At 33.3% G+C, this 17,245-nt stretch overlaps 2 protein-coding genes across 10 annotated transcripts in view; one reads left to right on the top strand and one right to left on the bottom strand.

Moving 5' to 3' along the window:
- Positions 1-9,615, top strand: part of RhoGAP71E (Rho GTPase activating protein at 71E) — a 92,975-nt gene extending 83,360 nt beyond the window's left edge. For 4 of the 9 annotated variants that reach the window (XM_067787165.1, XM_067787164.1, XM_067787171.1 and 1 more), the window contains one exon: positions 1,153-2,407. In XM_067787165.1, coding sequence (XP_067643266.1) covers positions 1,153-2,234 — 1,082 coding nt within the window. In that variant the 3' untranslated portion in view covers positions 2,235-2,407. Of the gene's footprint in view, positions 1-1,152; positions 2,408-7,312 lie in introns of those variants that run through there. The other 5 variants (XM_067787172.1, XM_067787167.1, XM_067787173.1 and 2 more) reach the window with 3 other exon arrangements.
- Positions 9,616-11,756: 2,141 nt separating this feature from the next.
- The window catches only part of LOC137252029 (uncharacterized), a 36,265-nt gene continuing 30,776 nt past the window's right edge, over positions 11,757-17,245 (bottom strand). The window contains 1 exon segment of the mRNA XM_067787176.1: positions 11,757-16,175. Within this exon segment, the coding sequence (XP_067643277.1) occupies positions 16,059-16,175 (117 nt within the window). The 3' untranslated portion in view covers positions 11,757-16,058.

The raw sequence follows: 17,245 nt of genomic DNA, 5'->3' as shown, positions 1-17,245 counted from the left end.
TTCTACACCTTTTTCTACTACTATTTTTTCTGCTGAAATTCAATTTCAATTATTAGTAAATTTTCTTTTGATATTAGTAGTCACAAGTACAACTACAAACTTAATAGTAATAATAATAACAATAATATAAATAATATTATTAAAAAAGATTATTTTGTAGAGAATTTTATCAGCCAAAATAAACTAAAAATTAATAACACCAACTATATATTGCTAGCAAATAGCCAACAAACTAATGAACATTAGGATGGAGCGAAATTTACAAAATTGTCAGCTGCTTTATAAATTGAATTAATTGTGTAACTAAAACTATACATACCAAGCGTTTTTAAAAAAATTCGAAGTTTCTAAGAATCTGTATGAAAATTTAGAATATTTTTAAAATTTTGTTCGAAGTTTAGAATTTTTTAGAAGTCGTGTTTGAAATTGGTTAGTCGCTGTATACACACGAATATGTTTGTTGCTGAAACTCGTACCCTTGTGAAGAAGTGCCGTGGCAAGCGGACGGACACCGAGTTTCTTGTGTTCGGCAACTTGATTTGTGCTGTTTTTCTTTCGTTTTAAAGCTCTTTTTATTTGAATATTATTTTATTAGAATGAACTTTTTATCGATTTTGATCACTGATATTTATAATTTTATTTGAAATTTCCAATATTTCACTATTAGTTTTTAAATTTTCAAAACTGGAAAAAAGTCTTTAGAAATTTAAACAAAATGTCAGATTGTTGCATGGAAAGAGTCGCCGTGTGTAAATAAGATACGCAACTCCAAAACATAAGTTGCCGATAATAAGCAACAAAGCTTTTTGTGTGTAAACAGCGACTTAAAGAACTCTTTGAATTTTTTCCAAAAGTAACGAATATAAATAAAGATAAAAATAGTTTATTAGATTTGGTAATTTTGACTGCTATTTTCGAGTTGGAATATATATATGTTCGTTGGCATAAAAAAGTATTTACTACAGCTTCTGAATTCTTTGTCGAAGCCGAAAAACTTTAACAATAACTCGATTCTCTTTTCTACGCAACGAGTTCAACCCCAAGCAAGCAAATTTTTTCTCGCCCCATCCTAATGAACAAAACCAAAACAACAACAAAAATGACAATTACATCAACTAAATAATTTATCTAACAATAAATGTTCACATTCAGCAACAACAACAACAACAAAACCAATAACCGCACATTATGATCTACTACTACACCATCGTAGTGATAATCATTATCATCATCACCACGATCATGAACACCATCATTGTCATTATCCTCCATGCCCTAGAAACAGTATTGCTGATTCCTCTTCTTCATATCCAATACAACGGTCACAGCCACATCAACATCATCATCATCCGCAACGCCGTTGCACAGCAAATCAGACAGCAACACAAGAACGTCGCTATTCCTCCATGCTGCTACCCAATCATTACCATTCAACCGATTCTGTGCCTTATTGTGATGTCGATTTGGTTGTGGATATTGTTGAGGATGACGTGCAGACACCATCATCCCTGCCATCGCTATCTCCAGCACGCTTATACTTCAGTCCACGTAAGCAAATTGTCGCAACCACCAACAAAAGGCGTTATAAGTCCACGCTCGATCTTTATAAATCGACGTTTGATCATGATGATGATGACTTTGATGCTGAGTACAAAGAGCATCAAGATGTCAATGATAAGCATCAAGCTCACAATAGTGATTTCGAGCATAATTATTTTACATGCTGTACGCCATTACCCAGCAGCGAGTACTTGAATTTCAGCGACTTTGATGCCACTTCTCCACCACCGCATACCTCATCTATGCTTTGTGAAGCCTTCAATGATGATTCAGTAAGTTTTTTGAAATCAAGCACACTAATTGATAGTTCGGCAGCATCTTCTTCCGCAGCTCCTACTGCCAGCATTAAAACAGCTGCACCACTTAGCATGCCATTGGCTGCTGCCGAAGAAGTTGATTTCATACAAACATCACGTTATAGGCAAAGTACGCCACGCATTCATCGTCGTCAACATCAATTGGTACGTCGGCGTCAACGTTTAACTTCATCATCTTCCAATTCGACACAGTATCAGTCACTCAATTCGACGTCAGTTAGTAATGTTGGAGGTACGGCAGCGGCGGGCGGTGGTGGTGGTAGTGGTGGCAATGGCGTGGGGAACACCTTGCGTACTGAAAGTGGCGGCAATAATTTTGTTACAATCATTTTTAATGTTTTAGATTTTTTATTTTAATTTTTTATTTATAATTAATTATAATTTATCTTAATTTTTAAGTAGCGCTTTTTCTTGTGTTTGTATACAATTTTAAAAATTTCTGTCATCCACGTACATGTGTATGTATGTTTGTTGTCATTAACGGTATTTATGTTTGTATTATTCAATATATGTACATTTATATCGATGTATTACAAGTGTTTAATTTATATTTTTATGATTATGTAGATATTTGTTTTTCTCATATTAACTTGTAACTACAAAGTTTGACTGGCATATTGAGGTTAGGTTCACAACAAATTAAGGTTATGTGCAGTCCAAACGTGCTATAAGTAATGCAATGTATCAGCATGTTTCTATATAACTTCCTGCAACGCTGCCTTACTGTATGACCTAATGTATGTAGATCTGTATCGATGTTGACCATGTGGGGAAGTTAGAAACTATAGGATCGAGCCTCTTCGTTGCTTTTTTATTACATGTCTTTTTGGTTGGCTCTTATAACCATGGGCCTAATGCACAAAAAGCGAGCATTTGCTTGTTTGTTTTTGCTACACAAACAAAATACCTTTCCTCTTTACTCACAAACTCGTGTCTGAGCAAATGCTTGATTTTATGTATAAAGCCCAATGCCTTGATATTTGAAATTTTGACCGAAAATGGTAAAAATAAATAAAATAAATAACAAATCAATAATATCATATAAGCTATACAAAAATATGTTCTTTTAACAATTTCTTGGCGTAGCATTATAAGTTCTGTTTATTGAACTCTTCATGGTTCAACTACATATGTGACCCGGTCTATGAAAAGGTGGCTTATGACTCAAAAAAGAAATTGCGAGAAACAGCTATCAACAGCTGTTTTTTTTTAGTCATAAGCCACCTTTTCATACACCGGGTCACATATATGGTTGGCTCATCTCTACAGCAACAACATTCCTTTGTTCAGATTGTCAAAATCTGCGTGTTGGTGTAAGGCGAATGGAAAGGAGAGAAAACATAAAATTTTGCAATTCTTGTGTGTTTTAGGAAAATAATTCGCGTACCCGGCGGTACTTATAAAAAGTATTTAAAATACTCAGAAAGACATCTTTCGAACAAGAAAAATCTATCTCACAAAATTTAGAAATTCTATTGAACTCAATTAAGGCTCTAGTAATTGGAGCATTCCGCGCATAAAGAGCCCTGAGAACACCAATATGAAAAAACTCAGAAGCACGAAGAGCTCTAGCCGGTATATTAATGAAAATCCTCTCCAAGAGCACAGGGCAATCAACAACCCCACGTAACAAATCGAAAACGAACGACAGCGATAAAATTGTCCTCCTGTCCTGGAAAACTTCGAGTCAAATATTACTCCCAAGTCCTTAATTTCACTAACCCGCAACAGGGGCGAGTTTGATATTTGATACCCGGTATCAATCAAGTTGACACGCTTCGAAAAAGTTATTTGAAAGCACTTTTTTAGGCTAAGCGATAACCGATTATTATTACACCAGTTACTAAGTTTATCCAAAGCTTCTTGCAACGTTACCGCATCATGAAGGCTATGAATAGGCAAGTATATCTTAAGGCAATCTGCATACAGCAAGAATCTTACTTTAGAGAAGCAAGAGCGAATATCATTAATAAACATGACAAAAAACAGTGGACCCAGGGTACTACCTTGTGGAACACCGGAGGAAGTAACGAATGGACGAGACCTAACACCATCAACTACAACCATGCAACGACGATTAAATAAGTAGGATTCAATCCAACTCAAAAATACTGAGTGAAAGCCCAAACAGGCTAACTTTTTTATCAAAATAACATGGGGGACCCGATCGAATGCCTTGGAAAAGTCAGTATACACAGCGTCGACCTGAAAATTGTTGCCAATAGTAATTTACAAACAGAAAAACAGCTGATCGAAGAACTGCTGGTTATAATTTACGCAAATTGTGAGATTTAATTCAAGTATTGCAGCCGGAAAACAAAGCATGGATATGTGTTAATGAAAATAACGAGGGCGATTATCTGGATGAATTGGTGACTCTCACGGAACAAGATGGACAAGCTTTACGGACATCCACCAGCTATGACACAACATTGCCAAAATTGCCGCCAAATAATTCATCAGCTGTTCGCAAATTGTGATAGTTTTTGATGGATTTCATTTCGCGTACTTTTTTACATATTTTTCTCTATGAGAGGAAACAGCTGATAGTTGAGAGGATTTTGACTGTTTGTAAGTTTCTGTTGGAAAAATACGCGACAAAACTATTGTCAACGTATTGGTTACAATTTGCGTTTTCCATCTCCTTTTGCCAACTACTACACCAGTGAAATGAAAAAATAAAATCAGCTGATGAGATGACCCACCATGTATTTGAGCCATATCACTGTTCAAGTTTACGTCAGGTTGAAATATTTCCCAAAACTGTTTCATGACAATGCTAAAATTGAAATAAGAGCAATCTAGATAACAAAATTTCTGCACCAGCTTTTTTTTATCAGAGCAAACAAGAAATTATCAGTTGTCAAAAAGAAAATTGTAATTTATGCATTCAAAACTCATATAAAACGAATTCACATAGAACATTTTAAAAGTAAATAAATTTTACTTAGGGACTTTTCGGGATTTAGCTCATATTTTAGGCAAATCTAACTTTGCAATTAGCCAAAAATCGGTTATTTTGTGATTCCTCAAACAATTTTAATGAGATGTTTGTTCTGAGTTAAATCAACTTGCTTTGTTTTTGGCAGCTGCTTTACGCAGACGTGCTTGCTAAACAGACCTAATGCTTCAGAGCTAAGCTTTTTTGGTAAATATGAAAATTCGAAAAATAATATATGTATGTATGCGATATACATACTTAATATAAAATTCCTTTTATGCAATATAACGAAAAGACATTACACAAGTTTTAAACACGAATATCTCAAAAAAGGGTCCTTTTTTCCCTCAATCTCAATTAAACATTTTTTGTGCAAATGTCTTTTTAATAATCTTCATAAACCTGGCTTATTTTTAATGAATTGAATTTAACATTTTTTTTTGCTTTAATTGATTTGACATTTTTTACTTTTTTTTGTTTTTCAACAAGTAATGTTTGTTTTGTGTTTTGCTTTGAATGTGTTTCGCTGGCTTCAATAAACTTCGATCTTGCGGAATATTTTAATTTATTTTTAATCTTCCCTTTCATTAAGGAATCATACAAACAATCAGACAATCAAATTATTTAATGCCCATTATCCTCAAAGTTGTATTTCACACGTCATAAAAATACACGTTCCCACACTCATAAATATTGGCTAACTTTACACAAAATTAATATTAAATAAACAAAACTGTGCGACAGTTGAAAAAGATAAGAATGTGTGGTCTTTATAAAAATGAAAGAGCTCTTTAACGTTGGTCAATCGGTATCAATATATACTACTCGGTAGTTTCAGCGATGTTTTCAGGAACCGAGTATTTCAGCACTAGTGTCATATCGAGTTAGATGAGATCAATTCTAAATGTGCTGTGCCGGGTTCTGTGGGTTAAACTCCAATCTTCTACTTTGAAGGCAAAGCCTAAGTATAGAAAGGGAAGCACCCGTAATTGTACGAAACAATTCGACTTGGAAAACTTTATCAAACTCTAGATCACTGATTATTGCAGTTTAAGTAAAGTAACTTAAGAAAAATTAAAAAAATTAAATAAAATTTTCACTAAGAACTTCTAGAATTTCTCTAAGTATGCAGTTTTATAGGTCACAGAATTTTTGTATAATAAAGTGTTAATCTAAATCCGTAAAAAAATTCCCGAATTGAGCATTTTCTTACATAAAAATTTTGAAGATAATTTTTTTATAAGGTTAAACTCATTTTATTATACTAAGCTACAAAGCTGCATACTCAGAAAAATTCTAAAAACTATTAGATTTAAAGTTTTGAAAAATTTTAAGATCTTGAACTTTATGTTGTTTTTATTTTTTACATTTTGTACGTGTTTTTATAAAAAACAGCTAAAAATATTTATCTTAAGCAAAACACGGTGAAAACAGCAAAAAAGTTCTTCTATCAATACGTTTTTCTGTGAGTGCATTTTTTTTTAGAATTTTTGGAAAGTTTTGAAAATAATTTTTTTTTTAACTCATTAGGTTTGAGAAAATTTCGTAGACTCAATATTTTTTTCACAAAAAATAAAATAAATACATATTAGGCCGAGCTTCTCTTCCAATTTGAGCCGTGCTCCTTAAATTTTTCCTACAAATTGGCAGGACCGTGGTGTGGTGGTAGCGTGTTCCACCTACCACATCGGAATATCCTGGGTTCAATTTCCGGCAAACCAACATCAAAAATTTATAAACAAATTTTTAAATTAAAAAAAGTGTTTCCAAGCGGTGTCGCCCCTCGGCAGTGATTTGCCAAATACTCCGAGTGTCTTTCTGTCATGAAAAGCTTCTCAGTGAAAACTCATCTGTCTTGCAGATGCTGTTCGAAGTCGACGCAAAACATATATGTAGGTCCTGTACCGTATATTTCTGCACAAACTTATTCCAATTTAATATTTCAAAATCCTTTAGTATTTAATTTTTTGAATAAAACCCTTTTAAAACAGACAAAATGTAATTTGCAAAAGGGGTATTCTTTTTTTGATATTTTAGTTAATTATAGATTTAGCTCCGCTACTCTCGCTTAACTCGTTGTCACAGCATTTTAAACACATTTTGAAACACATTTTTTCGAAATTGCCCACTGTGCTGTGGGTGGTTCCATGTTCTATAACGCTTTATCCTTCATAATTTCCATAACACATTCTTGTATTTTTTTATATATTTCCCTTCGTCGTACAATCTGATAAAAGAATTCCTGCAAAAATAAATATTTTTATTTATAAAATGTACCTTCTATCTTACCATTTTTGTCTAACTTGCTTACCTCCCGTGACGTGATGGCTCCAACACAAAATATTGTAACCTCTAAAATATACGCAACGATTACAATGCACACCAACGAATCAACTGACCATATATATCATACAAAACCGTGAAAATTTTCGATTTTAAACTGCGAATAATATAAAACCGTGAAAATTTTCGATTTTAAACTGCGAATCATTAGTTGGCAACATCCGTTTGAGTAATAGCGCCGAATCCATTCAGTATCCTGCCACAACCCCACGACGTCCATCCAGCCGACGTTTAATTGGCGTCAATGTGCCACGTCAATATCCGTTACGTTCATCATTGCGTCGTAATCGTGAAAAACAAGTGGGCAGCGGTAGTAGTACAGTTAATGGCAGTGGTAATAGCATCGTTGATAACAGCGCCGGTAGTGGTGGCATGCTACCAATTGCTACAGCGCCATCATCTGTGCGTAATTCAATTGCAGAATGTTGTGGTAGCATTGGTACATCATCATTGTTGCACGATAGTCATCAACATATATTGACACCAACGTTTCCATTAAATCGATTAAAAGGTGGTAGTAGTGGTGTTGGTGTAATTGAGGATAATATGGATGGTAGTGGAATGGTAAGTGGCTCTAGCACCAGTGGTCTCGCCGATAACATACCAATGGATACTACTGAAACAGTAAGAATCTATGATAATGTAGAGTCCATATATACAACGGGTACAATCAATAATGTGTCAACATCATCTATGTTGGGGGCGCGAAATTTTGCAAGTTTCGCTGGCATATCGACAGTGGGACAAAATCAAAAAAGTTCAATGCAAAATCAAATGAATGATGCGACAAAAGGTATTTCGACGATGACTTTTAAAGCACCACGTGTATGAAAATAAGAAATTAAGAAAAGTTGAATACACAGAAGTAATAATGTATGCTAAGCTTCTTATATAGACATGTGAAGTGGTAATGTATTTCAAAGAGATCATAAGCAAAAAAAAAAAATGTTCCCAAACCAGTGAATTTAAGTCGCAATTTCATAGTTCGCCTTTTGCGCGTTACATGACTTTCATTTCCTTTTTAAGCTAGGACAATGAAATAGCTGACACACGAGTTGAAAGTAGCACCTAAAATGTATGTTGTGTAGTCCCGCTTTAGGGGAAATTTATTCCCATATAAATTTTTACCTCAGGCCGATTTATTAGAGCTTCCTTGCTTCGAAGAAAAATTTCTATAGCTAAAATTAAAAGAAAGGGACCAAGTGTGCGAATTTTACAGCATTTTACAGCGAAAATGTTCGCAATGGGCGCTTTCAGCACACGCAGCTGTTGATCAATCGTTGAGTGCTCACATTTTGAACGCGTCGGTAAGTATATCTGACCTACTAACGGTTTGGATTTTACGTCAAATTACCAAGCATTCATGCATTTAATGCTACAACAGAGATATTAATAAAACAATTCGACTTAACGGTACAGTGGTACTTCTTGTAGTAGTTCGAAACTATTAAAGCGCAATTTTATGAATATATTCTATGAAAGCTTTTCTTGTCATTTATTGCGCTTTTCATTAAATTAATTCAATCTATAACTATTTATAATGAAAATAGTGAAATATTTAAATAACACGTATTAAGTTATATTAATGTTAGAAGTATTTATAATACCTACATATATAAAAAAAATATTCTAAATTATTGTTTCAAACAAAAAGTGCTAATTATGTCTGCATATTATATTTATACTTAGAACTTTTAAGTGTAAACCGATTGTGTTGAAAAAAATCCTTGTATGTACATTAGACTGGGTTGGTCCCCATACAAAAAAAAAAGTTGATAATGTCCGCCCCTAAATTTGAAGATTATGTTGAGAGGGTTTCGGAAACATTTTTTTAAATTTTTTTTGATCCTTCGAAATACAGCCAAAAAGGTTTTTTCGTTGTAACTTGGTTATTTGACGTACGATTGATAAAATTGATATGTCATTATTTTGGCCTTGAGAAGCTTCACATTTCCATTTAATGTCCTTTTAAGCTATGAAGTCGTTTTCACATGATTAGGTCAGCTAACACAATATATCATGAATAGGGGAAGTCAAAGCAAATAAGTGAGTCAAACCTGTTGTTTCGTATTTATAATAATAACACTATGCGACAAAATCAACTTTTTTTCTGAGTATTGGACAAACCCACTTCTTCGTAGAGATTGAGGCTTAAGTAAACAAAGTACTATCTCCGTTTTTCTAACTTAGCCTACAAAAAATAGATATCGGCTTACGAAGTTTGAAACTCGAAATGTAGAATTTATCTTTATTAACTTTTCAATGCAAACCCTGCAATTTTTCCTCCAAAAATATGAGTTTCAGGTCTAAGTATAATAAGAATCAGGTAAAAACAGTTGCAATAAATATTGAAAGTGCTATAACTTCTTTGTTTATTATTTTAGTAATATGGTTTCAAAGCAACATTTTCTTGAATTTTTAAGTACATTCGTTTGATAAGGAAAAAAACATACATTAGGGGGGGGGGGGGGGGTAAAATTTTGTTTGCTGACCAATCATGTGAAAACGACTTCATAGCTTAAAAGGACATTAAACGTAAATGTGAAGCTTCTCAAGGCCAAAAAAATGACAAATCAATTTTAAAAATCGGACGTTAAATAACCAAGTTACAACGAAAAAACCTTTTTGGCTGTATTTTGAAGGATCAAAAAAAATTAAAAAAAAAATTTTCCGAAACCCTCAACATAATCTTCAAATTAAGGGGCGGACATTAGCAACTTTTTTTTTTGACCCAGTCTAATGTACGTATATACATATGTATAAAATAAAAATCATATAAATTCTTAGACTTAATACATACAGAATATGTAGAAATGTACATAAGTATGATTATCGATAGTTCAAGAAAACAATATTTTTGACAGGCTGATACTGCATTTAAAGCACTTATTCATTTAACACGATTTCTTGATCTTCAATTCGGGTAGTTCATATGTTTAACACAAGGCCTCGCCTTGCCGCCCGAGCTCTAGTAGCACACAGGGCGTCATTAGGGCGCACATTTCTGCTGGAACAAATTGCTGCTTTTTTGGGATGCCTAGTCGATACTCCGTTCGAACTATTTGGTGTCGACAATGAAGCTGGTGATATCTTCTGCAGAGCATTTAGCTACTTCCTTAAATTTTGGCAGTATATAACTGCCCATAAACCTAGTGTGTGCTAGAGCTGGGCATTCACACAGGTATTGCGCGACTGTTTCCTACTCGCCGCAGCTCCCGCAAGTGCTTTTAAAAGCGATTCCCATTCTCTCGGCATGCAGGCCAAGCGGCTGTGTCCGGTTATTGTGGCAGCGATCATAAAGATTTCTTTCCTTGACCTATTAAATAGGTCCTCTCTTTTCCTACTGTCGTAATTCGACCAGGTTTGCTTGCTTATCTTGCAGGTGTCCAATAATACCAGTTGAAGACTGCTAACTCATTGAACCTACTATGTTGTAGGATAGTCTCTTCTTAAAATGGCTACTGAGCATTTTTGCCACTCTTTTTGGTGGGCATATGTAGTTTAAGTCAGTTTAGGTATGTAGACAACATTTTCCACTGGAATGTGACATAAACCCTGTAAGATCCATACTAGCGTACGATCCATACAATATCAAGATACAACAGGCTGATCAGGAGTATGGCCACAGCGGTATCCTGAGCAAGCTTCCATGTGACCACAAAACATCAGCCACCTCTTGCATTCCTTTAGGTTTTATGGGAGGTACTTTTCGCCGCGGTTAGAGATTAGTGAAGCGAGAAGGCTTGCTAAGAGTGGGTAATTGCTTTATAGGTACGGATGGGTCGAAAATAGATGGCATTGTCGGGAGCTATGAATATACTTCCCGGTTTCAGACTCTTAGGTCGTCAGCTTGTGTTGGAAGATGCTAGAATGAGCAGAAAATTATGCAACCATTGCAGTTGTCTAGGGTTCCTGCTCAAAAATATATTACTAATAACTAAAAAGCGGATGTGTAGTCTGACCTAAGGGAAGATTCAAACTGTCAAAATTTGTTTGGCCAAAGCCACAATCAATCGTTTCTAAATAAAGTAACACCACTGCATGTCTGCATAATATACAATGTAGTCCTATATATTAGTTTGGAGAGCAAAAATGTGGCAAAATTATCTCTAATTCATATTTGCTAGGTTTCAACTTTGGTATTTTGCAATTGCTAAGCATTTTTACTCGCTTTTTATATGTATATCTATGTACATACATAGATAAGAATTTCTCCAAAGGCTACATTTCTCATTGTACGTATATTTTCCAATTTATATTAAATTCCGTACGAGGGCATTTATGTCGGTTGTGTATTAAACTAGCATACAGGCTTACATGAATACTTATATACTACGAAGATTGGAAAACTTAAGTATTTTAGATCAAATATAAATATGAACAAAATAGTTACAATTATTATGTAATAAAAAATAAACTGATAAAATTAAGTTTAAGTAATACAACTGTCGAATAAAAAAAAAATATAAATATTTCATACTATTTATGAAGTTATATAATAGTATTTATATACATACATATATGCATATGTATATTTAAATTTTCGAATAATTTTATTTAAATTTGTGCATCACAATACATAATTTGAGTGAATGTTTATTATTTAGTTAAAATTTTTATTTTTTATTCTCATTGTATGTCAAATAAAATATATTTAAAAAAAACCATGTTTATAAATAAATTAAATTAAAAAAAAAAATAAATTTTGAAAACAAAAAATATTTCTTTATTCTTTATTTATTTAATTCTTCTTATTGGCCTTACAGCTAAATTGTGTGCAAGTTCAGTTTCGCGATGAATGCAAAATCTTTATTGGCTAGCTAGTAGGATGGTAAGAAATAACTGTACATCACTAGACTGAGCTTTAGACAAAATCAGTAATTTTGAAGATCAATAAGCAATAGAGCAATTTCTGCGTAATCGAGGTTATTTGAATTTGAATTGCATACTTTTCTCTGAAGATTATATAACGATTATTATTAGGGGTTAAAAAGCAGATGTATTTCATAGCCACGTAAAACAAAGTTGGCGGCACATATATTAATATGCACTTTGATACGCTAAATCAGAATCCACTAAATATAGCGGATCTCGGTTCGGCGCTAACCTCGAAAAATACTCAATCGCCTTTTTATGTTTTCCCACAGCATTCTCATCGGAGGTTGTAAGCGCACAAGTTTCTGCACTCTTTTGCTGTTCGCATACAATGACTGACTTGTGGAGTTGATTTTTGTTTTTCCCAGAGAGGTCTTTACCTTTCAATTGCCTACTTAGTCCGAGGTACTAGTACATCTTTTATACATTTCATAAACTCCACTTAGTACTTGAAATCCAATCACAATACATACCAGAAAGACGAAACAATATAAATTTGGCTGACAAGATTTCACATTTATTTTTTTGATCAACTCTACAACGGAAACTAATTAGGGTATCATATCGTCGTCTTAAAGTGCAGACCTGCTAAGTACTAATACAGTTTGATAGAGCAGGACTATGCTTTCAATGAAAATTTCAAATATTTTTTTGCCTGCCATGTACACTTTTTTATATCCGTTAGCAGGTTTGCACTCTAAGCCGACGATATGAATTAAATTATAGAATAGACCACATATGTATTATAAAAATGTTTTATAGATCTAATAACAGCTTAGAGCAAGACTATTAAGTTATACATTATTTTAACAAATATAGTATGTATGCAATAGATATGCGCATAAGGGGTCCATTAATTGATAAGTTTCAGTTCACATTTTCCCTTTAATCGGTTATTTTTTTTTTTAAATCTGACACACAATCAGCCCCTCTAGGGGTTGAAAAAATTTATGAAAACAATATTATATCTTATTGGCACAGGTATTAGGAAAAACTTTAAGGACCAATAGATATGAACGTTTAGTACTAAAATTCGGTAGTACTATCGATATATGAGCCGTTCACTGCACAAATCGACTAACTCCACTTACCCCAGCGGGTTAGGGGATCAGAATATACCCGCGGTAGGTATGCCTGACGTAAGAGGCGACTAAAATACCAGATTCAAGGTGCTGCGTAGCGCAACCTTTCAGGTTGCCAGCGCAATATATAGCTTCTCCAAACCCAATTGTCAACCTCACCTATCCGCGGCGAATCCTGTTTCACTAACAGACGAGGCTCTGGCGACCCCAAGCTCCTCATGGAACTTGGGGGTAGGGAGGGAGGGAATGGCCTGAAGGTTTAACGTGGCCACATAAATCGTTCCCGAGATGGTCGGGCTAGCACCTTAATGGTGCTATGGTACCGCAGCGTACCGGATTTGTATCCGGCAAAGGACCATCACATCGATAACACTCCCCAAAGCCTTCGGGGAGCAACCCACACTTCCCAATCAATGTTAGCACCACAAAACGAAAAAAAAATTTTGGCCACTGAATAATAAATAATTTATCTCAGAGGCCACTTTGATTAACTCCGTACTGTAATGGAAATCGTTTCAATAATGCGACTTAAATTCACTAGCAAACGCTAAATGATAACGGCATATATGCAATTCTCCTATATTGCTAATACAAAATGTTCGCTATGAGTTTTGAATTCGAAATCAAAACAAGTAACCGTTAATTGGCTTAAAATACGCTGGATAAAGTTCGAAAGATCAAACCACACCTTATACAATTCAAAAATGACTATAAATTAAATTCAGAATTTTATGCCATCAAAATAAGGAAATCTGTGGCAGGTAGACCACAAAGTTTGAAAAATGTAGGTTATCCTTTATTATATCCTAAAGGTAGATCTGTAGCAAGGGGAAAAAGGAGAGACATGATGGATCTGCTGAAATTTATGCCTCCTGTTAAACATGTTTACTTTAAAAACTTGCGAACAAATCGAAATGACGAGTCCTTACATACACCTGATGAAGAAGACATCATTTATACTACTAACGAATTAATCACTAATAATAATATATTATAACAGAACTGTTAATATTAGATTTCAGGAAAAAATTCTAATAAAAATATCTAATACTTAACTTTTTCTGTGAGAAGAAACTTAAAAATTTAAACATTGAATTTAAATTTATTACTTTTTCACTTGCCAATTCGATTAACTCCAACAGTCACATAAAAATTGTAAGATTTCTGACGATAGTTTTTTGGCTAGTCTTTCTTATTAATTTTAAATACTTTTAGGTGAAAGTTACATCTTTATTTATGCATTATACAATATTTATTTCATTTATATTATAAAGGGAATTTTAGAAAATAATGCACATTATTTCATCGCATTTCTCTACTTTCTGTTTTATGGAGTTAATCGTTTTAGGCATTGAAGGGCTCATATTTTCCTAAAATATCGAAATCAAACAGAAGCGAATATCTATAGTTTTCCAGCTGTACCATTTAACTTGAATACTTAAGTTTAGTGATGTATATTGGAACGAGTTTAGGTCAACGACATATACCTCGGGGCGACAGTGAGCAAAAGCCCGCCTTGGGATATAATGTACAGTCTAATGTATATTTTTGTCGATATGCAACAGAGTTCATAAATGATTAATTGTATTCGAATTTCCAAAAGCTATTGATTTTACCTTATTGCCCTATTCTAACGAGCTGACAACACTTGTAACGTTTTTTCAATGCTGTTGTTGCTGTAGCAGTACTTGGCTCCTGTTTTTTCAATCGTAATTTTTAGCTATATTTTTATTAATAAAAAATTTTTACACCAAAAGATCGTATAGTGTGGGCCCATAAATCTTCAGTAGAAGACAAAATGAAGCTAAAAAACTTGATTGAAAAAACCTTACAAGCATCGTCATCTTATTGGAGTAAAGGGTTAATTCAATTTTCAATAATATGATCTCAAGTTCGAAAATAGCGTGGCGAAAACAAAAAATGCCAATTAAAGCGAATTTAATTTAGAATATAGCTACCAAATTGGACCCCAGCTGCTTTTTTTTTAAATATTTGATACTCAAATAAAAAGAGCATTTCGAACACAATATGTTCGAAATGTATGTATATTTAAATTTAATAATAGTTTACTATTATTAATAAGAAAAAATTATTAATTTGAGAAAAAAATGTATATAGAATTTATTTTCTTTATTAAATATCTTCAATTTCATTAAAAACAAAAACGTCAGTAAAAGCAAACAAAAATTTCAGATTTAAATTGTTAATACTTGGTTTTCTAAAAGCAATTTTTTTATATAAATAAACTATCATGCTGCTATGTTTATATAAAAAAAATCTTATTGACTATATATTTCTATAAAATACACTACATTAATTTGGCTTAAAATATATGTAATTTAAACATATAATTTTTGAAACATACTTTTTAACAAAAAATTTTAATAATTCTTTTTCTAAATACATATGTATCTGCAACTGAACGAGGGCGCAAACCTACTAGATTACTTCAAACAAAAAAAAAACACCTATACTTCATATAGGACAGACAAAAAACTATCGAAATTTTGAGTACAAAGTTAATCATGTCAAAGTAATACTCAGTGGCAAAAATGTTAGGTCTGCTTCTCTATCAAAAGGCAGTAAAAATTAAATTTTATTAAAAGAACTTAGCAGGGTCACGCTCTCGAACAACAATTTGTATGCCAGAACTTGTATTTTGTATATCAAAACAAAAAGAGAGCAATCATACGTTTATTTTTATAAATAAGTCTTTCGTGTATGTTTTTATGTACATATATAGTGAGCGTTTAATGTTTTTTTTTTTCAAAACGTTTCAGGAAGTGTGTATGTTTGTATGTACATATATTCTTAAATTGGCAATAGCCAAACTAATTTTCGAGCCTTAATGTTTTGAGCTTTGCTTTAAAAATAATTTCGGCGATTATGGGGTAAGGTACAATATCCCCTTTTTCGCTTTTCATATTGGCATCCATTTCATCATACATCAATTTCTTTTAATTTGCCTTCGTTACTGATATCGGTGAGTAGTGTTTCAGCCAATTCTTTACGCGCTTTTTGTACAACCCACACCATAAGCCCAATACCGCAGATAAGCTGAAGGAGAAAGATTAAAAAGAAAAAGCTTGAATTTTAAACTTATGATTTGGTTTCGAGACAAACCGGGTTCAGCGTTGTGCCATCATCAGTGTAGATTTTCGTTCTGAGAACGCCGAACAACGCCGAAACCGGTTTGTCTCGAAATCAAATTTGACAAGGGATGACGGAAAATCGTTCCCATATACAAAACTTATGATTCTTTTTATGTACTAGTACCAAAAAGTTGTTGGGCCTGTGGGTTATAAAATTATTTCATTTTTGGATATTCGAAACTGTGAGGGCAGCTGATAATAGCTTTGTAACTTCTGATTTTACTACTGTTATGCCCATGGTTTGCACATAAGCCATATTTAATATCGGTGGCAACAAGCAATAACAGCCAAAGTCAAGTTACTCATCAGTTTGTATATACGATAGTACCAAGCACTTTTCTTAGTATACCTTTAGGCACAGAAGGCAAAGCTAATCAACAAGTTTGAGAGGTAGTGGACAGCTAAATTAGAATCTTTGAATTTAAACCAGAATTTAATAACTCGAACTTAGATTTTCGAAAAATGTATGCTACGTTAAGTGTAAAATGTAGTACGTAAAGTAATTTTTTTTTTAATTTCTCGAATTTTTATACTATACTTGACAAGAAGTTTTCCAATATACAGCTTTTATTGGTATGTGCAGTCTGCAATTTTCGCCAAGGTGAAAATTATGAAAAAAAACGAGTAATTTCGAATTATTATTAGTGTAAAGTGCTTACACACACCTGCGAGTAAAAAAATAGCGGCAAAAATATTTGCAAATTTTATAAATTATCAGACCCATTCTAAATATTCTCGCGGATTTTTTATTCCCGCGGAAAAATTCCTCCAATTCTTTTCTCCTAGGGAGAAGAATAATTGGGGAATAGGAATTTCGAATTTTCGAAGTCAGCTGTTTTGTCACATGAAATTTCGTTGCGCATTTCTTATTTTGTTTAAAAAATAGAAAAGTTCAATTATTGTTGCGAATTTGTTTGAAATTAAGAAATAAGGTATAAACAATGCACATTATTGCATTTCATGTGGTATTCACTG

Source organism: Eurosta solidaginis, chromosome 5, assembly GCF_040869045.1.
Source record: "Eurosta solidaginis isolate ZX-2024a chromosome 5, ASM4086904v1, whole genome shotgun sequence".
Taxonomy (NCBI): domain Eukaryota; kingdom Metazoa; phylum Arthropoda; class Insecta; order Diptera; family Tephritidae; genus Eurosta; species Eurosta solidaginis.
Note: the sequence above shows the minus strand (reverse complement) of the source record. Positions and strands in the feature narration are given on the sequence as shown.